The 22,867-nt window shown below is 37.6% G+C and overlaps 9 protein-coding genes across 9 annotated transcripts; 5 read left to right on the plus strand and 4 right to left on the minus strand.

The window, feature by feature from the left end:
* Nucleotides 1-4,503: 4,503 nt before the first annotated feature.
* Nucleotides 4,504-4,914, minus strand: BDB00DRAFT_792085 (uncharacterized protein; the record flags this gene model as incomplete). The annotated part of the gene is made up of 1 exon (XM_053121094.1): nucleotides 4,504-4,914. The coding sequence occupies one exon, from the start codon at nucleotides 4,912-4,914 to the stop codon at nucleotides 4,504-4,506; it is 411 nt and encodes a 136-aa protein (XP_052974445.1).
* A 1,837-nt stretch (nucleotides 4,915-6,751) lies between these two features.
* BDB00DRAFT_932927 (uncharacterized protein) lies at nucleotides 6,752-7,063 on the plus strand (the record flags this gene model as incomplete). Its single annotated transcript, XM_053129103.1, has 1 exon — nucleotides 6,752-7,063. The coding sequence occupies one exon, from the start codon at nucleotides 6,752-6,754 to the stop codon at nucleotides 7,055-7,057; it is 306 nt and encodes a 101-aa protein (XP_052974446.1). The 3' UTR covers nucleotides 7,058-7,063.
* Nucleotides 7,064-11,016: 3,953 nt separating this feature from the next.
* BDB00DRAFT_792086 (uncharacterized protein) lies at nucleotides 11,017-12,493 on the minus strand (the record flags this gene model as incomplete). Its single annotated transcript, XM_053121095.1, has 4 exons — nucleotides 11,017-11,025; nucleotides 11,727-12,159; nucleotides 12,232-12,354; nucleotides 12,432-12,493. The coding sequence occupies 4 exons, from the start codon at nucleotides 12,491-12,493 to the stop codon at nucleotides 11,017-11,019; spliced, it is 627 nt and encodes a 208-aa protein (XP_052974447.1).
* A 759-nt stretch (nucleotides 12,494-13,252) lies between these two features.
* BDB00DRAFT_773045 (uncharacterized protein) lies at nucleotides 13,253-13,414 on the minus strand (the record flags this gene model as incomplete). Its single annotated transcript, XM_053120074.1, has 1 exon — nucleotides 13,253-13,414. A coding segment is annotated over one exon (162 nt), but the record flags the coding sequence as incomplete, so codon positions are not given.
* Nucleotides 13,415-13,635: 221 nt separating this feature from the next.
* BDB00DRAFT_744914 (uncharacterized protein) lies at nucleotides 13,636-14,930 on the plus strand (the record flags this gene model as incomplete). Its single annotated transcript, XM_053118520.1, has 2 exons — nucleotides 13,636-13,756; nucleotides 14,476-14,930. Coding segments are annotated over 2 exons (576 nt in total), but the record flags the coding sequence as incomplete, so codon positions are not given.
* Nucleotides 14,931-14,960: 30 nt separating this feature from the next.
* Nucleotides 14,961-15,230, plus strand: BDB00DRAFT_773030 (uncharacterized protein; the record flags this gene model as incomplete). Its single annotated transcript, XM_053120073.1, has 1 exon — nucleotides 14,961-15,230. One exon carries the CDS (start codon nucleotides 14,961-14,963, stop codon nucleotides 15,228-15,230), a length of 270 nt encoding a protein of 89 aa, XP_052974450.1.
* Nucleotides 15,231-15,571: 341 nt separating this feature from the next.
* Nucleotides 15,572-16,450, minus strand: BDB00DRAFT_877737 (uncharacterized protein; the record flags this gene model as incomplete). The annotated part of the gene is made up of 4 exons (XM_053127653.1): nucleotides 15,572-15,826; nucleotides 15,896-15,961; nucleotides 16,033-16,173; nucleotides 16,247-16,450. 4 exons carry the CDS (start codon nucleotides 16,448-16,450, stop codon nucleotides 15,572-15,574), a joined length of 666 nt encoding a protein of 221 aa, XP_052974451.1.
* A 2,518-nt stretch (nucleotides 16,451-18,968) lies between these two features.
* BDB00DRAFT_877738 (uncharacterized protein) lies at nucleotides 18,969-20,082 on the plus strand (the record flags this gene model as incomplete). The annotated part of the gene is made up of 4 exons (XM_053127654.1): nucleotides 18,969-19,274; nucleotides 19,369-19,599; nucleotides 19,679-19,762; nucleotides 19,885-20,082. 4 exons carry the CDS (start codon nucleotides 18,969-18,971, stop codon nucleotides 20,080-20,082), a joined length of 819 nt encoding a protein of 272 aa, XP_052974452.1.
* Nucleotides 20,083-20,831: 749 nt separating this feature from the next.
* BDB00DRAFT_942466 (uncharacterized protein) lies at nucleotides 20,832-22,448 on the plus strand (the record flags this gene model as incomplete). Its single annotated transcript, XM_053129402.1, has 4 exons — nucleotides 20,832-21,210; nucleotides 21,314-21,625; nucleotides 21,729-22,040; nucleotides 22,144-22,448. Coding segments are annotated over exons 1-4 (1,113 nt in total), but the record flags the coding sequence as incomplete, so codon positions are not given.
* Nucleotides 22,449-22,867: the final 419 nt, after the last annotated feature.

A 22,867-nucleotide genomic window follows, 5' to 3' on the forward strand; every position in this document is an offset into this window, starting at 1 on the left:
GAAGCCCAACAGTGACAGCTATCTTAGAAGCTCGCATAGGAGAGGTGCATTGAGAGAAATACAAACCATGATAGTTTAAATGCTGATTTAAGCAAAATTTGTATGTAGGCACTTCGGTTATGTCAGTCTGGCGAAAGGAAAAAGATGATAAGGAAACCAAAAAAATCGCAAAAACGTGTCATCGGATGACGGACTTCTACTCTCTTACTGCTACTACAACACCTTCAGTTGCTGGCGATAGCTCCGAATCCACACCGGATCCAACAATCATTGCGGCGCCAACATTGTCAAAAAGTCAGCAAGAACTCGAGCTAATTGTCGAACATATGCCAGCTCTATCAAAAAAAATTAAGCGCGTCTCTAATTCCAAGTCGGAAATAGGTGGTTTGAAAGCCTATGAATCCCTTCGCTTATTAAGTATTTCCAAGTACTTTGAGTGCCGCCAAAATGGCATGAAGAAAGGTGAAGCATGCATGCAAGTAGCAACGACGCTTTGGCAAGGTGGCTCTATTTACCGCAGCCGTGCAATTGGCCATTGGACAAAGACGTATCTCGCTTTGAACGGTCACTTACCATCGCACCGTCAAGGAAAGCATGCCAAGCGCAAATCATTTTTGAGCGACGAGGATGTGAAAAAAGCATGTATTGCTTTCTGGAAGAAGACTAAGCCAGAGCTGCGCTCAGCTGCTTTGTTGAAAAGTGAGCTGCAAAATCGAATAATTCCAGAAACGCTTGGAGTACAAGGATCTGTAGCTGAAGATACGATTTTGAACCATTTGCATGCATGGGGCTACAGATATAAGCGCTACACGAAAAATGTGAGTAGAAGGAATAGGCAGCAATGATGATGTATAATTACGTCAAATATTGACTAATCCTTATAACCCCATAATAAGATTTACTATGACGGACATGAAAGACCTGACGTTGTAGCATACCGCATTGAATGGGCAAAAAGAATGTTGGATTACCGAAAGCTGATGATTCAGTATACAGGTGATGATATGGAACAAGAGATCATGCCAGATCTAACAAACGGACGTCTCCGCCATGTCCTCGTCACTCACGATGAATCCACCTTCTATTCAAATGATGCCAAGGCTGATATTTGGGTTGAAGAAGGGGATACGGTGCTGCGAAAAAAGGGTTTAGGAGGCTCGATCATGGTCAGCGATTTTCTTTGCGAGTGCCATGGTCCAATGCGCCTTGATCCTGGATTTGCCGAACAGCACAATATTCCATTTGAAGCCCGAGAATATTTCAAGGCCGGTAAAAATAACGAAGGATATTGGAAGAATGAGCATATGCTCGAACAGTTAACAAAAAAGGCATTGCCGATTTTCGAGGCACTCCACCCTAGTTGCATTGGTACGTCATACAGAAGGAAGTTATCTTCAAAATGACTTAAATGTATGCAATTGTTAGGTGTCTTCTGTTTTGACCAAAGCTCAAACCACAATGCCTATGCTGCAAACGCCTTGCGCCCAAGCCGGATGATCCTCAAGGACCAAAAGGTAGAAGACTTGAAGTACCCATTCAAAGCTCAAGGTTACACTTTGAATGAGAATGGATCAGCAAAGCTCTACGACTTTTACTACGAGGACAAGCAGTATACAAGACGCCGTAACGGAGCCCGCTATAAGCAAAGATACTTCAAAGGGATTCAAACGGTAAGATTAAACCATCACAATTTTTCATAAAGTGGGTAAGTACTCAGAACATATACTCTACAAAACATGATATTATAGATTTTGAAAGAAAGGGGCAAATGGCCTGAAGGTGGAGTACGTGCAAGTTGTGGCGCTGAATCAGCAACTAATGTTCAATGTTGTGCACGCCATATTCTTGCAAACGAGCCTGATTTTAAAAATCAGAAATCCGCTCTAGAGGAAGCTGTGAAAAAAAGACATCACAAGTTTGAGCTCTATCCAAAATTTCATTGCGAGACAAACTTCATAGAACGCTATTGGGCCAGAGCAAAGCGTGAAGCACGTTTGCAGTGCGACTATTCTTATAGATCGCTTGAGCGACGTCTTCCAGGAATTCTAAATTCTGTTTCTTTGCCAATGATCCGGCGCTTCGCTGCCAAATCATGGCTTTATATAGAGATTTATGCTGGAGGGAATGTTGATGGCTGCGAAGTAGATGAGCTTTACAAAAAAGCAAAAACTGTCTTCACCTCCCATCGTCGCCCTAGTTGCATGTAATAATTTCCTTTTATAGTAGCGGGATTTCAAATCAAAATTTTGTTATAAATTTTCATTTTTGTCTATTTAAAATCGGTTGCACCATATTACCATCTTCTAAATATGTCTGTTGGTTAATCAATTGTTGAGTCGGTGTAGATATAGCTGAAGTAGCTGGTGATATGGTTGTTGCAGATGGTGTTTCTTGTACTGAAACAGTCTTGTAAGTACGAAGCTCAGAACCTTGACAACTATTTCGAACGGAGGACTCGCAAAATCTCGAAGGCACTTGTCATGTGCATTCACCATGGCACCGGGCACCAAAGTTCTTTTGATAGTAATGATAACGCGGCCTTTTTTAACTAACTCCATCTAGTCTTTTTTGTTGCTTGGAAATTACACCATATGCGACAGGCTCGTTGAACGACCCAGGATGATACGGTACAGGATTACCTAAAAAATATATACAAGCTTTAGTTCCAGCGTTATAAAACTGCTGTTGAATTTCATCTATCCAGTACATTACCCTCATTGTCAGGACTAGGATTAGATATACGTATACCGATTACACCATGCCTCTTGACTTCTTCAAAAATTTTTAAAGATGCCCATGCATCGAGAGGGGCATAATCAATTTGGTCTTGTGTCAGTTGCGTTGCATCCCAATTACTCAGTCGAATAGAGTCGTCTTTGTTCAATGTATGTTCCAATACAGCTTCACAAATTCCAGTAAGTCCTATACGTCCATCGGTAATTGCACCTTGACCTTTGCAAAACGCACCTAATTCGAACCCTCCTTCGCAAACAACCTTGAAATCACGTTCGATTTTTTTCAAATCACCATTGACATTTCGCCCAAGTTTCATAATCGATTCGCTCTCTAACAACTTGCATAACGAACTCGGTAATTCGTCTAGGTCAGACACACACATTATAAGTGCCCAGTCGTTGTCTGAAATCTGGATTGTTGCTACCTTTCCTTGTTGGCGGGTCGTAGTGTTGAATGTCCATTCGCAATCAAATCCAATAGCTTGTGAGCTGCCTTTGTTGATGATGCTATTGGCACTAGTTTCGATATCTTGAGCACCACGTATAGCCTTGATTTCAACGTTGCTTGGAATAGTAAGCAGTGGGTAGGAACGAGCATTTAACGGCCCCTCGTTTTCTTGTTCAACAACGGGTACCACGTCTTGCAAAAGTGATGGTATAGCTTCTTTAAGAAAACTTTGATCCCCAGTTACGTTGTCCGTAAAAAATACTTGTGGCTGTGTGTATCCGTACAAATCATATGCATGTCGCATGGCGTCAAATGCATATTTGAGATTGGATAATGCTTTTGTTGGAACAAGAAACTGAAGTCGGACTTCTTCATATTCGTTCAGGACCGTATATAAAGCGGCAAATACTGGTCGACCGTTAATCTTGTTTATCAGCTTGATTATCTTAAAGGTATGGTCATCTTTAAGATACACTCTGTCAAGCACTTCCATTTCCTTGTCGATGAGATGTCGTATTTCTCGAATAAACGCAGTATAAAATGAACGAAAATATTGAGGGGATGGAACGTGACCGGCATACTTGGATCGATCGTCAAATGAAGAGAATGGTGTTATAGTCTCTTGCTTATCAAACATATCATGAATTGACTGTTGATCAAAGCGCCGATATACGATATACTGAATATATTGTAAATGTAGCCATGCGTGTTTTAATCGATGTACTTCACGAATTATCTTGCGGAATCGCTTCGAGCCAACTGAATTTTGTACACATGGTCTATAGAGGTCACCAACAACTTTTGATAACCCACTTCGATGAGTCATGTATCCAGGGTACTCGCATTGCAAGATTTCTGGTAGTTGACGGATTATTTCTGGGTCGTTACAGATATAACTCTTTTTGCAACTTGGTATGTGGCACTGGTAACGATACCCCATAATATAAAAGCAGCTAAACATTTTAACTTAGGACAGAACTCTTTGATAACTAAGCATATCACATATATGGTGCCAAAATAATCGCTATTCAATCATTACCTATCAATGTCTATTACTCTGCGCGCAAAAGTAGTCTTTGTATAACCATTGTTTCTGAGAGTTACTTTGCAACCTAGGCACTTTAGTTTTTCTTAAAAAACTTTTGGAGCAGAAGATGAGGGAACCATAGAAACACATGTGGAAGATACACGCTGCTTGGATCGATTCCATCCATCAATGCAAAGAAAGGAGATTTTGGGTGAACCCAAAATGTGCCGTTGTGATATTCGTGAGGCATATTATCCTGTTTATCGTTTTTCATGTCATCTCGTATGCCGATCTTAAAGGCCAAAAAAATACTTTTCAAGTATACTGTCTTGATCTTCGCCTTCACGTTCGTCTTTCTCTGGAATCGGTGTATCTGCCTCTTCAGTCTCATCATCATCATCATCTCCAGTAGTGTCGATGTTGTTGCTTGTATTCGAGTCAACTTCTAGTAGCCCACGAATACTTGCTAATTCTTCGACTTCAGCTGGTTCTTCCAAAGGCGTTCTAGGTAGCTCGGCAGACGTGCGTTCGTCGTTGCTGTTGCTGGTGTCGTCCCTGAAATCACTTGTTGCTGAATCAGTGAAATCTTGTGCGAAACAAAGCACAGATTGCCCTTGAGGTAAAGATTGCGAGTTTTTGGGTTTTCTTCCGGCATTAGGATTTTTTCCTCCTTTCTTTCTTCCAGGTTTTTTAAAATTGAACATTTTGACACTGTTGACACGGCCTTTGACAGTAGTAGTATTAGAAGAGATGAAGCACTCTCGCCATGCACATGCAGATAGTTTATTTAAATCCCAGCAACAGTGTCATAGTCAAAATTTATTGGCCAGCCCAAAACGTCATGGTTGATTTTTATTGGACAGTGCTGCCTCATCCACACTACCCGTGCCGGCAAAATCGCTTCCTAAACCGCTACAAGTTGAAGGTGCAAACAATCAGTGGTAAAGCAAGCTCTGCTAATGTCACACTAGCAGAAGCTCAGCTGCCGGAAATCCAGGAAGTCTTGAGAAAATATCCCCCAAGAGACATCTACAATATGGATGAGACTGCAGTACTCTACGCAAGTGCCCCCGTGACTACCATTGCACCTAGGTCATTCAAAGGATTCAAACAGGATAAATCGCGGTTGACATTAGCCCTCACAGTGAATGCTGATGGTTCTGATAAGTGGTATCCTTGGTTCATTGGCAAGGCAAAGCGGCCAAATTGTTTTGATCAAGTATGTGATACTTCTTCAAGGTCAAATTGATGACTTACTCACAATTGTCTTTTACGCAATGATAGGCCCAAAGAAAGAAAACCGATATCTCCAAGTACTGTGGAAATGCCAATGCTTAGATGACCCGTGAGATTTTTAAGAAATATCTCACAATGTTAGACGATTCTATGGTCTATCAAAAGCGAAAGATTGCTTTGCTGCTTGACAACTTTTCCGGTCACTACTGTGATTACGTCCCGAAGAACATCGAGCTGGTGTATTTGCCGCCAAATACAACTTCATTAATGCAACCTTTGGATGCCGGCATTATTCGCAGCTTTAAAGTACATTTCAAGTATGTTTTGTGATGATTAGTGATCTACTTCCATGCATTGTAGATGGAAATACTAAGGCTATTATTTCTGTTATTGTAATAGGAATCTGCAATATGAGCATGCATATAACAGCATTCAAGAGCGTCTGGAGAAAGACCTACCTGCTAATAATGGCAACACGTTCCATGTTAAAGTTTTGATCGGAATTGCATGGTGCCATCAAGCTTGGAAAAAAGTCTCCGAATCTACCATTAGGAACTGTTACCAAAAAAAACAGGGGTAGTAGAGAAAATGATTGATGACAATGTCAACAGTGCATCAGATAATGCAGATGAGGTAGCTCTTGGTCAGATTGACAATCACTTGAACCTCATTTATGGCATTGAAAATCTGGAAAGCTTTACTTTTGATGCAGATCCACCTGAGTAAATTGCAGCTGTCCATCCACTACTTTCCGATGAAAAAATTGTTCAATCTGTGCTCCAAGAAGAGATAAAAGCAGGTGATATGTTGCTAATAATGATCGTGATGATGGGGACCAAGGTGCTCACTCTGGATCGGTATACTTCCAGCATATACTATGCGGAAAAAAATCAGAACTCTAGAAAAAACTATCAGTATTCTAGATGCCCCAGAACACCAAAGAGTCCGAGACGAACTCAGAAAGATTCGAGATGATATAAGAAAGCAAAGCCAGACCATACAATCTTCAATTACCGCGTATCTTTAGCTGTAAAAAGTTTGTGTAATAAAAATTATCTCTTTATGGAAATAAGATAGATGTCACTGGTTCGAGACTCTGTATCCCAGGCTCCCGAGTCAATAGCGGAAAATTGCAGGACCCCATTTTTGGCCTGCAAAATCCAAAAAGTGAGGAAACTGCAATTTTATTAAGTGATGAGTGGGTTTGCTCCAAAAAATTTGTAAAAACTGAGGATCTGTAAAAAGCGGGGCTGCAAAAAGCAGGCAGCATATAGTGCTGCTCGCCACCGCCTAGTAAAATGGAGGATGCACTGCTTGCCCTCCTATCCTCTCAAGGATTGCCACTGTGGTGCACGCCAAGCCGACTGCCGCCACTTTCTTTCCTACCTGCTGGTTGGACCCACACTTCAACGGCTGCACGAGGCGTTTCCCTTGCTCATACCCAATGATCAACATACCATCGACGCCATCTTAAATGCATTACCACGCCGTGCACGAGGCCTCAAGCATAGTCACTGGCGGTCTACCTGGCCACTGCTCCTCCACACGCTTCGGGACATTGATATCTGCAGCCATCCTGATTCAGACTTTGAACCTGAACCAGATCCATAGCTTGTTCTTGCACAGATCTCACTCTTAACCTCGGGCTAGTGTCTCTGCTCACCATCACCAACAACATCTCCTCTCTCAATAGTACCATTTGTCTCTGACAAAATCTTTATATATATTACCCCCTTTATTTTATTTTCCTATATGTAGTATCTCAGCGTCAGTTACCATCGCTCCAACACCTTCCACATCCGGGTTTTTCTTCCCCTAAGGGTTTTCCCGCTTGTCTGATCCCCGTAAATTTCTCTATTTCTCACCTTCATTCGATTCACAATGGCTAGCAAATTGCCAAACGGATGTTGCCACTGCCATTTACATCCTTAATCAAAATAAATAAATACTGTTTGAACTGCAAAAAGCGGGGGGGGGGCTAGTCCCCTTTGCTGAATGGCTTTGATGTCTGTCTTCAGTTCCCCTGGCGTAGGTTCAAAATCTCACCTCCCACTACGTAGTCAAGAGTTTTAATGCCATCAACTTTATTTTCATCTATTGCCTTCTGCTGTCCTTTCTTTCGCTGCGTCTTACACTGTCCCCCACAGTCGTCACACCTACCTTCAGGCCCTCAGGGCGTTAATTCGCTAAATAACTTACCAGCAAATCTAGCTTAGTAGTTGTCCTTATTTGTATTTGTATCTTTGTATGCTTTCTCTTGTACTTTCACCCCCATTTCCGAAGCAATCGCAGCCAGCAAATTGCCAAAATGGATGTTGCTACTTAGTGCTGTAGACCATAATATAAAATAAGCTTTGAACTGCAAAAAGCGGGGGACCACTGTAAGTGCGAGAACAACTGGGTTACTCGCTACTTTTTCCAGATGCACTTGGGGAATGATGACCGCCGTGAGGAAACAATGGCCAAGAAGAGGTATCAGAAACCATCATAACATATCTATAAAAGACTTATTTTGATAGCTTTTTATATCAAATAGTAGCATATCTCACTTCGTCTCTCCGTTGTTTACGAGAAACAAATACTAAACATTAGTAGTAACATTAAAGAAATTTTCCTAAGTGCTTTCATTTTCTAACTTCAAGGAAATCGTAGCTCAATGCAACTCTAATCGATGTCCACGAGATCGCAAATTTCTTTGTAAGCTCATGAATTTCTCTAATATTGTCTATTTCTGTTCTAAAAAGCATTTTTCCTCTTTATGTAGCGATCTTGAGGCACCCATTAGCAACGATCAAGCGACTCAAGAGAGGTAATTATCTTCGTTTTGATGCTATGTTTTTTATATTAGTTTTTAATGTACTGTCTGCTTATTTCGTCATGTTGCTATCTCGTCCTCGTCTTACACCCCTTTCGCCATCCCCACCACTACTACTGCCACTAATACAACTACCACTCCTACCATTGCCATTACTACTGCTGATATTTCCTCTACGTCGACCACCTCTCCTTTCTCCATTCCCGCCCCACCTCCTTCATCATCCTTGTCGACTCAGCAGCAGCAACAGCCATGTACTACTAGAAAGCGTAAAAGCTCAGGATATGCATCTAGTAGTCGTTAAATGTGTCCTTTGCTAAGATACATAACTGTAGATGCATATCCCCAATAAGTACATTTCTTTTTTTACCTATAATTATAGTAATGGATATGATTTTATTGTGTCTAGGGATCCACATCAGAATCGAATCGAATCGGAGTCGTCAAAACCTGAGACGATTCCGACCAAGAATCGTCTCAGAATCGTCTTGGCTTTGGTTGCATAGAATCGAAGAAATGGTTCTTTTCTATATTCTATGATTTCAGTAATTTGTATAATGTAGAACATTTATTTATGTATCGCTAAAATACAGCTGAAACTAGTTCCTTTCTTTAAAGGCGACCTCCAAACTTAAGTCGTGTTTTCAATTATACCAAATAATATATGAATGGAAGGGGACGAGAAACAAAGAGAAAACGGTGTGAAAAGAAAAAGGATAACAGGGGAAGAGAGGAAAAGAAGAGACAAAATGCTATTCTAAACGCCGAAATCGAAAGTGAACCATGAATGCAGAAGCATTAGCCTTTGAATTGACTCTGGCTTCAATAGATTATTGGTATGGGGGAGCAAGAGGCGGTTCTGTGAGAAGCAGTGTTTGGATGGCATTGAAGTAACTGTGACGCGCATCATTACTTCTTCCCCTACAATGATACTCACAATGCATTTTTCTCTATGACCTACTACTTTACTAGATTTAACGTGGTTTCTCGACCATTAGGATCAAGATTGTGCATTCCAGCTGAGATTGCGCAATTAGGGGCCGTTAAGAGAATTATCTTACTCATTCACCCTTTGCCCTTCATGAGACACTATACACGCGTAGAGACATAGTAGCTGTGTGTACTACTGGTTGTGGTTCAATTCCTCTAATATAATATGATATCATTGCTTCACAGTTCGTCACCGCTCACAGCGTTTTATTTCATAGCGTACTATGCCTTGCCACTCGTTACACTGCTCATTCATGACGTACTACTATGAGATTTATGTCGCCATTTTCAATTGACCCATCGATTAAGTTTGCACAATTCGAGCATGGTGCATTTCTGTGATTCGCTTCCTCCCTTGCCTTCTATCAGACATGAAATGCACGTGCATGTACAGCCATACATAAGATGCGTTGTAGTATTTTTTCCTACACTTAAAAAACGATATCTTACTCTAAATACTATCCTTCCCTTTAATTTTGAAATGCAGTATGATTCTTTGATAGTGGAATGTTACAGCTCTTTGGAACTAGTTTATATATTGCTTTTTGAGCTTACTATTTGTACTAAGCATTGAAATCTTCATTCATTCCAAATAGCGTTCATATTTATTATTATATTTAGCTACATATTGACTATAATCGAAGATACATATTTTTCTTCTCTTTCATATGATATATCCGATTTGATTCTTCGATTCTACCCATTCTTACCGAGACGATTCGGTTCGATTCCTAACTTGGACGATACCGCTTCGATTCCCTCAAAGAATCGGTAGGAATCGTCTCGTGCAGAACCCTACCCATGATGAATGCACTTTTTATGCCCATGACGGAAAAAGCACACTTTGGCTACAAGAAGGCAAAAATGTCCTACGTAAAAAAGGATATGGTCTTTCTATAATGGTCAGCGAATTTCAGTGGTCTTGTCACGGAACAATGAAAATCAGAGGATAGACATCACGACGTGTAATTCATGCTAGAGCTAATCGTGATGGCTACTGGACTAGTGAGCATCTAGTAGAGCAGCTCGTCGAAAATGTGATTCCTTTGTTCAATATACTTCATGAAGGATGCTATGTGGAACATCTCATAATCTGATGTTTATAAATTTATTATAAAATTTTATCTATTTTTGAAATTGTTTTAAATTCGGAGTTTCAAATTGTGCATATTAAAATAATTTATTCTAAAAGCAAAATTGAATTTTCTTTATAACATAAAAAGTCCTCTCAAAATGGTTTGCTTAAATGAATTTCTACCTATTAACTATATCCAATTATGCACCAATTTGTGTAATGAATTAGATATTTTTGTACAATCTGAATTTGATCATTTTATTAAAAAAAACATAATTGAAAAAATATCAAAAAAATAAATAGAATAATAAAAGACTTATTCTTAAATGATCATTTTCTATCCTTAAATGTAAATAATAATTTCTGTACTCATAAGTTTAAACGAGGAAAGAATAATGGGAAGTTTTGTGGAGAAAAAATTAGAACAAATCTTAATAAAAAAAAACCTGATTATCTGTGCTGTTCTCATAGTAGAAAACATATACCAATAAAAAGAAAAATAAAAGAAAAAAATTGAAAAAAAAGATATACAAGTAGAAAATATAACAAGAAAAAAGAAAAAGAAAAAGCTTTTAAAGATAGTCATTAGTAATCCTTTTTTCCTTTGTTTTAATAATGTTTTACCTTAAATATATATATAATTTATATATGAAGATGATGTTCTAAAAATATTCATTTAATAAATCTTTTTCATTGAATCTATTATGTAACCAGTTATTATCTGTATCTGGATAATATTTCCATTTTCTAAAAAAATATATATTCATCATGCTCAACTTTATGATCAATTATGCTTTCTATTTCATATGTTTCATTCTCTATATTTCTAACTTTATTTATATTAATACGTTTTCCCTTTCCTTTACGTCTTCTTTTCTTTTCATTAAATTTAGGAATATTATCTTCACTACTATTATTATTACTATTATCATTATCTTCATTAATCTCGTTATCAATATTCATATTATCATCTATATCCAAATTTAAAAACTGTTCTTGTAATTTAAGCATTTCATCTTTCTTTAATGCAGCTTCACTTGAATTACTAATAACAATATCAATTAATTTAGCTTCAAATGGAAATTCAAAATTATCAGATTCCTTTAACTTATGATGTGCTTAAGTATTTATATTAAACTTATTACAAAACTTTTTTATATTTTTTAATAAGCAAGCAACATGAAACTGGCAAGATATTGTTGATTTGAATCTCGTCGTATTCTACAGAGTCGTCGTTGTCGTCGAGTTGAATCGGTGATCTTGTCCCTTGATCTATGGCCAAATCTGAGGCACACTTCTCGAACTCGCTCATCATCCTATGATTCAGAACGATATGCCGCTAATTAAAAATAGTGTTAGAAGAATATGAAACTGCACGATAGATAAATATACTTGCTCACCTTTAACGATAGAACAAGTAATAGGAGCCGAGTGAATTCATGGAAATTGCTTGCTGTGAGCGGAAATGATGCTTGTGCGGCTTCGTAATGGAAATAGTGCTTGTCAATCTTTCGAGTGCAGTGAATCGTCATCTTGTTCCCATGCCACAGGGCCGTGAAAACTTCAAAGTGTTGAATCAGCTTTGGTTTTGGCAGCTTTCTTTCAATTACATCGAGCGTGACTACCCGTCTCTCCTGATTCTTCAAAAAGGTTTCAGCAACAGCTTTCTTAGATGCAAGTAGAGGCTTGTCTTCGCCCGTCAGGATATCCATGCGGTTGTCTATGGTGCGCACTGCTAGATCAACCTTCTCCACCTTGTGCTTGACCATGCCGGGAATGATATCTTTATACAACATGCTGTACTCCTTGTATGCAGTGGACTCTGATTCAGATCTATTGTGCTACAGAGTTAGTATTTGATCATATTAAACGTTAAAATTGAAATACACGTCGAAATTTGCTAACCTTATAATGTTGTAGTCACCCAGAAACATAAAAGCGGTATCGAATAAGGGACCATAAACGAACGATCGCCACCAGCTTTCTAGGTTGCTCATATAGTTTCGTTCATTTGTCCAGAGCAATATCCTAAGCACAATGATGAGTGATTGATTCAACAGTGTCTCTAGGATGCCACAAATGATATAATACAAATAGATTCTTACGCATGGTGAAGTGCTGTGCGTATATACTCCACGCCATCAGAGACATTATCGAGCTCAAACATGCTAGATTTCAAGGTAGCAGCTTCCGCCAAACTTCGACAATTTCGTATCTTTGCTATGCAAAGGTGTTTGTCCACATCAAATTTGTTTATTTCAAATTAATTATCTTTATTTTTTTATAATGTTTAATTTGATCATATGACCATTAAATAATATATTAGAATATATAATAATTAAAAGCAAAAATAAAAAAATGTAGATGAAAAAACATCTACAACTTTTTTATTTTTATTTCTATCACATGACCAGAAATAGATAACTCTTTTAAAATACTAAATTAAAATTTAGAAATCAATAAATTATAAGTTATAAAATATCAGTAATAATACTAGAAACTAATATATCAATTTATTAATAAGAATTATGTAAAAGGATATCTAGAAGTTAGATCAAGTAAATAATGGAAAGGTCATGTGATAGAAATAAAAAATAAAAAAGTTGTAGATGTTTTTTCATCTTCATTTTTTAATTTTTGCTTTTAATTATTATATATTCTAATATATTATTTAATGGTTATATGATCAAATTAAACATTATAAAAAAATAAAAATAATTAATTTCAAATAAACAAATTTGATGTGGACAAACACCTTCTTCTCTATAAGTATTATTTCTATAAAAATTTTAGTATAAATTATAATATTTTTTATTAAGGAGGTCTTTTATAAACATTAACTATAATTAAAAACAGTAATATATGAAAATGTAAATAGTTTGATTAAAACTAACAATTTTTAATTTTCTAATATATATTTAAACATCTAATTGGTTAAACTTTTAAGGTAATTATCAATGATGGTTGTATCATTAAAGTTTTCCTGCCATATCCATTCATTATAAGAATCATCATAATCTCTCCATTTAACTAAAAATTTCATTCTTTTTTTAAATTTTCTATGATTCAAAATTTTTTCAACTTCAAAACTATCCTCATCAATATCATTATCAAAAAAAAAATTGAATTCTGAATAATATTAAAATGGATCATATAATTAGAAATGAATTATCAAAACTAAATAATAATTATTGGCAATTTCTAGACATAGATTATCCCATAAAGATTTCCAAGTATAAACATAGAACAGCAATAAAAAACATTAATAATATTGATAAAGTAAAAGAAATATTAATTAAAAAGTTAGGTTATATACCAGTATTTTTCTTTCTAGTTATGATTTTTAATAAATATGATTATAAAGGTCCATATAATTTTTTAGAAAAAGGTTTAATTATTTTGTACCATTTAATTACTGGTAATTCTTATAGTGATATGGATGATTACATTCCTAGTTCTTCATTTTCAGATATACATAATCAATTTTGGAAGGATAACAGAAATGATTTAAATAAATATATTACTGAACTATTAGAAAATATGTTTTCAAACACAATATTAAGAATTTTAACATCTAAAAATATAAATCCAACAGGCTTTAAAAACTTAACTTTATTTATACAGTGCCCGCTCGATAATTCGATCACTTTGGTCACAGCCACAAGTGATCGAATTATCGAAATATCGAGTTATGAAATTGGGACTCCGTCAAGAAAAGGAATATTTATTGGGAATACATGTTAACTCTAGACTCTGATGTATGATCCGACACTGATCGCTGGTTCAATTCCGCGTCACTAAGCATTTCTATTGGTTTATACTTATCGATATGTCACAGCCAAGCGATCGATGATCGAATTATCGATTTGTCGATATTTTACTGCTTACCAGCCTGGTCATTTGAGAAAGTGATCGAATTATCGAAAATATCGAGTTATCGAGTATCGAATTATCGAGCGGCCACTGTAGATGGCCATGACAGTAGAATCGACTATTTAAAAAATGATATAAAATCTAGAAATTTTTACTCATATAAATTTAAAAAATCAGGTATTAGGACACAGGTAGTTTATGATATTAATGAATTTGCAATATTTGTATCAGATAGTAAGCCATGTAAGAATTATAATGACGGTCAAATGTTTTTAGATATGAAATTGGAGAATAAATTAAGTGATTATGAATGTATTGCATTTGATGGTGGATATTATTATTATATAGAAAAATTTATAGAGAACTGTGAAAGAAAAGGTAATGATAAAATAAACAGAAATAATTTTATGTACCTAATTAGAAAAGAAATTAATATAGATTTAACTGATGATGAAATTCTGTATAATGAAACGTTTGGTAGTTTTAGAAGTAAAATTGAATCATGTTTTGGTCAATTAGGAAATAAATTTAAAAGATTTAATAATAATGAAAAAACTACTAGAATTACAGACATAAAAGTATATAATTTACAGTTAAAATTAGCATTACTATTATTAAATATTCAAAAATTTTGCAATGTACATAATATTCCTGTTAAGCCTAATCATATGCTGTGGGCAAACAATAATTTTAATTATCCTAATCCAAATAATAGTACTGAAAATATTATTGAAAAATTTGATTTAATAAGAATAACGGAAATGACAAATAAACAAGAATCTTTAATTAATAATTATTGCAATACTAATTTAGAAAATATAGATGATAATATGTATATAGAAGAAGATAATGATATTGATGAGGATAGTTTTGAAGTTGAAAAAATTTTGAATCATAGAAAATTTAAAAAAAGAATGAAATTTATAGTTAAATGGAGAGATTATGATGATTCTTATAATGAATGGATATGGCAGGAAAACTTTAATGATACAACCATCATTGATAATTACCTTAAAAGTTTAACCAATTAGATGTTTAAATATATATTAGAAAATTAAAATTGTTAGTTTTAATCAAACTATTTACATTTTCATATATTACTGTTTTTAATTATAGTTAATGTTTATAAAAGACCTCCAAAGAGCTTCTTCCTTGGTGACTACGTGAGAGTACTTTAAAAGTTTTGTGTGCTCGCAGATCAAAACAGCCTTTCTCTTCGATGGAGGCGGGTCCAAGCAAGTAATATCCAGATGTTTATGTTTCCCCCCACTGTTATTGCAAATGTGTGTTCAGTTAGAATAAAGTAGATTAAGGATACTGCGTTGATGATTATACTGAAAACAACTTACTAGTTCTCATACAAATATTGCAGCTACTGCTTCAAAGTCATGGTTCCATATTGAACGAGCCACTCAGCATAGTTGTCAGTGTTTTCGTCGATTTCCGAATGATGCGAGGCTGATGATGGGGAAGTGGAGGTTTGTCTGTTGTTGTCACTTGCAGATTTACCGGTGGATGGCGAAGTGCTACTTTCTCCTTGAATCTGCGCTGATGAGTTGGCTTCGTTATATTCGTCATCTGCAGTACTTGGGACTCCTCGATAGCGCTTCACCGGTTGTGCGGTTATCTGTGTTTTACAGTTATAGCTTTTCACTTAGAAGCTCCTTATTTCTCTTTTTCATGCAAATGTTCTTACCGGAGTGTCAGCCGTTTTGTGGTGCATCTCACGTCCATCAATTCCATCAATCCTTCTCTTTTCTGGCTAGAAAAGAGTGAGACGAAACCAGTTGATATTTACGACATCCTATCATAACTTAGCAGGTAGCCACTTACGATTGTTGGTCCGAAAAAGTTGTTCTGTTTTACACTTTGTTTTACACTTTTGGCGAAGTTGTTGACCGATGCACCAGCAGACGATTCTTGAGGTAAAGCTTTCTTCCTTACGGATTTTAAACACTTGAGCGATCGTAGCACCTGGAGGAACAGCAACAGACAACAATTTTAAGGCAAATGAAGACAAAAAACACAAAATCTCTGAGAAACATACATTGATCTTTGTCTTGATTGCATGAACAGCTTCATCAGCCTTTCTGCTTCTTCTCTTTGCCTTGTGTTCGTCAAGATCGTGTTCAATGCGTGCGCATATGTCGCTTAAGCTTGCAGAATTAAGGCTGCCTTCATATGCATCCAACAATTCGACGACGCACCACTTGCTTGTTTCTACTTTTGCAAGGTAGTCAATGAGCAGCATGGTAGTATGTAGAGTAGCATTTAAATGAAAAGAAGGATAAACGAAAGGCACCGCATGCACGCAGCGGTTTTGGGGAACCAGCGTGTAGTAGGGATCGGGTATTGAATATCAGAGAGGTTAGAAGGATAGGCGAGTAAGTGGATATGAGTTAATAGATTAATGATCTTTATTCAACAAAATTATCTTGACTATTTATATGTTTCTACTGATATATAATATGCTATGGTTTTACTACTATCAATGATAATGACGACGCTTGTGGATGACGGCGCCATGTTGATTCGAGGAGTGGATAACGGCGGGTTGATTGGTAGCTTGCTTACACAGCGTTAGTCACTAACTTTGCAAACGATCGATTTAGCTTACCGCACTTCTTTTCTTCTTTTCCCACTTCAAACGTTGTTCTTCTCTTGCTTCACAATGTCTACAGATGAATCTACAAACCATACGAGTAATCTCAACCAGGGCTTCCGTTTTACGAGCGCATAAACTCTATTGCGAAAACTGGTCTTCATTTCTACATGTATGCGAGTATCCCAAACCAAAGCAAGCCATTCTTAGCGGGCATCGATAATCTCAATAGCGACCCAAAATTGAAGTCATACCTACTGTAGACGAGATTGATGCCGAGATAAAACTCCAGGATGATAGTATGTATCCAGTCATTATTTGCTACAAAAGAGTGAAATATTAAATTGATAGACAACATGAAATAAAATTCAACGCTTTACATCAAAATAAAGATACACATACTTGATTTACACAAATGAATAATTTACTGTTGGCTACAAAGCTATCTACTGAAGGCAATTGTGAATTTTATATATGAGCTGTTATTAATAAAGTTATATGTAGAAAACTCTTACCAGCTCCTTCCACTGCAAAATGTGTGGAAAGTACTGCAAGATCACCACTGCAACTACCGCAAGAGCTACCGCAAGACTATCGCAAATTTCTGTTTATGGTATTTGTAACACTTCAGTGCAGCTAAAATCCGGCATGTTGTCCGGTCTATATCCAGTCAAGCCCGGCGACTACCGCAAGATTACCAAAGCCCCATTGTTCCGTACCAGTAGAGTAGTAACTTACATGTAATGATCAACTATTATAGAAAGATGAAACGTTGCGAAAAATCTTGGACATGCTTTCTTCAAGTATCTGGAAATCACGGCGTTAGTAGAAGACGACTTAGTATCTGGCAACGAAGGGATTGAGGAACAATACGGGTGTCCTGCGCGTCCTGCAGTAAGAAGAAATCTTTTTCAACAATCATTGTATATTGCTACAAATAATAACTGTTATATATACTTATGATTTAGTATCGAATGTTATAGCTATTGACGGCAATATCAGCTTAAGCGTTATAAAGCAAACGAACACGACAAAGAGAAATACATTGAACCGATACTTTCCTTCCGATGAAGGTCAATCAAAGTAAGAAAAGGGTTTGCTTGAACCAGTCGATGACTCATCGCGTACACGCGATAGCAGTTTTAAAGCAACGGCAAATGCTTCCCCTCTGCCACGGATGTGGGCTACTGTAGTAGGAGCTATTTGTGCTCGGCACGATGTTCCATTGGAATTCACTAATGTTTATGAATCTGGAGAGAAGTTAGTACAAATCGTACAACATTTTCTGTTATTATTTCTGGTAAATACCGTAAATTGTACTTATTATACCGGTTACAAATGTCATAACATCAAATAAAGGTTTAAGTACGCTCTTGCAATTATCGACGTGTTATTGCAACATCCAAAGGTGAGAATCGAGGCAGTGATGTATGATACTGCTTGTCGCTTCAAACCAGCCTTACAAGTATGTCTTATAACACGTATTTATACCATTATGAAGGGTTAAGTAGATTCTAACAGTTAGTATAATAAATAACATATGTAGAGCAATTTTTCCGAGCTCGGTGATGCAACCACCAAAATTGCGGTTAGCGTCTTCCATGCATATGCGCACTTCATGAAATGTAAAGTGGATTATAATCCACGCTACGTCGAAGGCCTTGGACTGACGCATGGAGAAGGCATAAAGCGACTTTGGTCGTATCTAAGTCAATTTGTTTCAATCACTCGGCCAATGAGCGCTCAAAACAGAATATTGGCACTTTGTCATGCTATATCACGCTTTAAAGACATCCGAATTTCAAATTTGCGCAAGTAGTTTATAAGAAAGCATACATCTCATTCCTTGGATTAACATGGCATTCACTTCTTAACTGTTAGCCGTAAGCCTATCATGGCGCAAGAAGCATGCAAATGACGTACTTTTAAAAGCTATATCGTACCTTGATAACGAGCGCAAAGAGAAGAAAAGCTACGAAGAACTCCAAACCGGATGGGACATAGTTTCCCGAAGAATTCGTAGCGACCATGCAGTTGAGCGAACTCCAAGGAAGGAAACGAAACAAAATACGTCCGTCAATTAATTGTCTACTACAATATGTACTAATTCAATTATGCATAAGAATAAATTATTAACCTTTTAAACTTTATAAATACTCAATGTACAATGACAATAAGGGAGAAATCCGACGAGGTTCTTGCAAGATTGAACCAGCTAAACTCGCGATCGCATGAAGAAATATTGGACATTTTGACTCAACTTCCTTCCTTCGAAACGTCATATCCAAAAGCTTTAAAGGACGTAAAATCATTTGAAAGGAAGCTTGGTATTGTAACGAGATGGACTACAGCTTGTCCTGAATTCATCGCTGTCCAAAAGCGAGTGAAGGAAAGAAACCGTGATATCGCTCGAGAGAAACTCAAGACGATACTTATCGGTCAAACTCTGCTAAAAGATGTGTTACATCGTTCAGTAAAGCTAGCTACTATACAGCTGTATTCAAAAAAAAAAAGAGAGACATTGAAGATTAACGGAAGCAAAACTAGGACATACGACATGCTCACAGATGATCAATTCTGTGCACAATGCAACAGCGAGGGCCAAAACAGCATTGAATAACTATAATAAAGCATGTAAATCGTTGGATCTTACTTTTCAAGATGTGAAATATGATGATATAAAGTCATTGGACGATAGCACATTCTGGGACCCAGGTACTGCGACAGATATTAACTTCCGCGCTCTTCGTCAGTATATGAACGTGCAACTTGCCACTGAAGTGCTTGTATTGTTGATGGTAAAACTAGTATTAGTAACTTAGAATGAAAATACCACCTATTGTAATCGCTGTAATAACTCGGGTAATAACATTCTAGGATAAAGAAGAGCAGCTTAAGCTACGCGCTAAACAGATGCAAACGGATGCATCAAGCAGTAGAAGAAGAGAAACGCGGGGAAGGGTACAAAAATCTTATCGCCCGTAAGTTGCCAACGGTCGAAAGGTTGTACAAGAAAGTACATGGCCATTCCTGGCAATCATATCAACAGCAATTACAGCAGCAGCATCACGAGCCTCCGGTAGTTGAAGAAAGTTCTGGAGCAAGATGTGGAAGAAGAGGACGAAGATATAGAGGAGGAATGTCCGGAGGACAGACTCATGATCTCTTTTGCGGACATCATTATGGGAATAGTGCGTGCGGAAAGCGGTGAAGAGAGCATCGAAGACTTGTTGCACGAGTTGAAAATCCAGAACAATGTCGACGCCAATGACGTGCCATAGCAGTAGCTTTTACATTTCTTTATCATCCAAAGCATCAGACATCATAATTCTTATGCGTTTATACTTTATTTTTCATGCTGTCACCAATCATTTCTTTCACTTTACCCTACAATCACGCTGAGAATTCTGAAATAAGCCCTTGGATCCTTTTTATAAAATAAATATAAGATCTAAAAGATATCAGAATTATTTCATGATCAAACAATGAACCTATGTGTCTTCTTCACTTTTGACCATATGACCAGCAGTTTAGATATTAAGAACAGACGTACTATCTGTTGATTCTTTTTACCGTAATTAGTGAATGATTACCTTAACGGAGGCTAATTGTATGTTTGCTTATGTAATGATGTGTCTTTAACTATAATATAACACGTTTTTATCTCGCTATATAGATTGCTGCTGCAAAAATGATATACACGTATATGTAGTAGTGAACCATATATTTATCTATGTCAAATCGTTGCCCGGTAGCCATAAATAGATATCATATAAAGCTCATGGTTTCCGCTAGCTTTAAACAAGAGCTTAACATAACTATGGGCCAACGTTGTCTGTGGGCAAAAGGGCGTTGATGTTCCTAATCGATCGTTAGCAAAGTTAGCGACCAACGCCTTGTTCTGAAAACTGCTAACTTTTGCAAATAAAAGGATTTGGCGGGCAATTATCAGCAGGAAATTTTGTGCGCCAGTGGTGACGAAAGGTGTGTGAGAGCCAAGATTCCTAAGTCCGCTGCTGTTTTCTTTTCTGTTTCCTTTGAAGCTTTTAATAATATTAATATTGTACATGCTTACCATCTACCAATGTCGTGACACGTCTGCGAAGTTTTCAATATCCTTATCAAGCACCCGCACAAGTACGGCACATGTATCGCAAGTACTACTTGGCTTAATCCAATTGCTGAATTCCCCTTGATTGGTCTTCCCGTGGTAACGTTGCATTGCATGCACACTTCCTCGCGTTTAAAAAAACGTGAACGTTGGGTGACCTCCATGCCTTGTCTTCCTACCATGACGTCCCAACTTGGCCCTCTCCTAACACGTTATGGGTTCGGGAACCTTTTGGATTTGGTCTTGTTGTTCCTCTGCCATCTGTGTCGACACTTTTGTGGGTTACGAGCTGAAGCAGGTAAATTATCCTTCAAGTTTTTAAATGGAGATGGATGGAAGGAATATGTTTGTACAGGATACAGGAAAGATACCTGATTGTACGCGATGTTTCTCTTTAAAAGTAGCTGAAGATACACGAATTGTTGGTAGTGGCCCGCACAAGTACGGCACATGTATCGCAAGTACTACTTGGCTTAATCCAATTGCTGAATTACCCTTGATTGGTCTTCCCGTGGTAACGTTGCATTGCATGCACACTTCCTCGCGTTTAAAAAAACGTGAACGTTGGGTGACCTCCATGCCTTGTCTTCCTACCATGACGTCCCAACTTGGCCCTCTCCTAACACGTTATGGGTTCGGGAACCTTTTGGATTTGGTCTTGTTGTTCCTCTGCCATCTGTGTCGACACTTTTGTGGGTTACGAGCTGAAGCAGGTAAATTATCCTTCAAGTTTTTAAATGGAGATGGATGGAAGGAATATGTTTGTACAGGATACAGGAAAGATACCTGATTGTACGCGATGTTTCTCTTTAAAAGTAGCTGAAGATACACGAATTGTTGGTAGTGGCCCGCACAAGTACGGCACATGTATCGCAAGTACTACTTGGCTTAATCCAATTGCTGAATTACCCTTGATTGGTCTTCCCGTGGTAACGTTGCATTGCATGCACACTTCCTCGCGTTTAAAAAAACGTGAACGTTGGGTGACCTCCATGCCTTGTCTTCCTACCATGACGTCCCAACTTGGCCCTCTCCTAACACGTTATGGGTTCGGGAACCTTTTGGATTTGGTCTTGTTGTTCCTCTGCCATCTGTGTCGACACTTTTGTGGGTTACGAGCTGAAGCAGGTAAATTATCCTTCAAGTTTTTAAATGGAGATGGATGGAAGGAATATGTTTGTACAGGATACAGGAAAGATACCTGATTGTACGCGATGTTTCTCTTTAAAAGTAGCTGAAGATACACGAATTGTTGGTAGTGGCCCGCACAAGTACGGCACATGTATCGCAAGTACTACTTGGCTTAATCCAATTGCTGAATTCCCCTTGATTGGTCTTCCCGTGGTAACGTTGCATTGCATGCACACTTCCTCGCGTTTAAAAAAACGTGAACGTTGGGTGACCTCCATGCCTTGTCTTCCTACCATGACGTCCCAACTTGGCCCTCTCCTAACACGTTATGGGTTCGGGAACCTTTTGGATTTGGTCTTGTTGTTCCTCTGCCATCTGTGTCGACACTTTTGTGGGTTACGAGCTGAAGCAGGTAAATTATCCTTCAAGTTTTTAAATGGAGATGGATGGAAGGAATATGTTTGTACTGGATACAGGAAAGATACCTGATTGTACGCGATGTTTCTCTTTAATAGTAGCTGAAGATACACGAATTGTTGGTAGTGGCCCGCACAAGTACGGCGCATTTATCGCAGTACTACTTGGCTTAATTCAATTGCTTGAATTCCCCTTGATTGGTCTTCCCGTGGTAACGTTGCATTGCATGCACACTTCCTCGCGTTTAAAAAAACGTGAACGTTGGGTGACCTCCATGCCTTGTCTTCCTACCATGACGTCCCAACTTGGCCCTCTCCTAACACGTTATGGGTTCGGGAACCTTTTGGATTTGGTCTTGTTGTTCCTCTGCCATCTGTGTCGACACTTTTGTGGGTTACGAGCTCAAG

The sequence above is a fragment of the Zychaea mexicana genome (genome assembly GCF_025766255.1).
Source record: "Zychaea mexicana strain RSA 1403 chromosome Unknown BDB00scaffold_115, whole genome shotgun sequence".
Classification (NCBI taxonomy): Eukaryota; Fungi; Mucoromycota; class Mucoromycetes; order Mucorales; family Lichtheimiaceae; genus Zychaea; species Zychaea mexicana.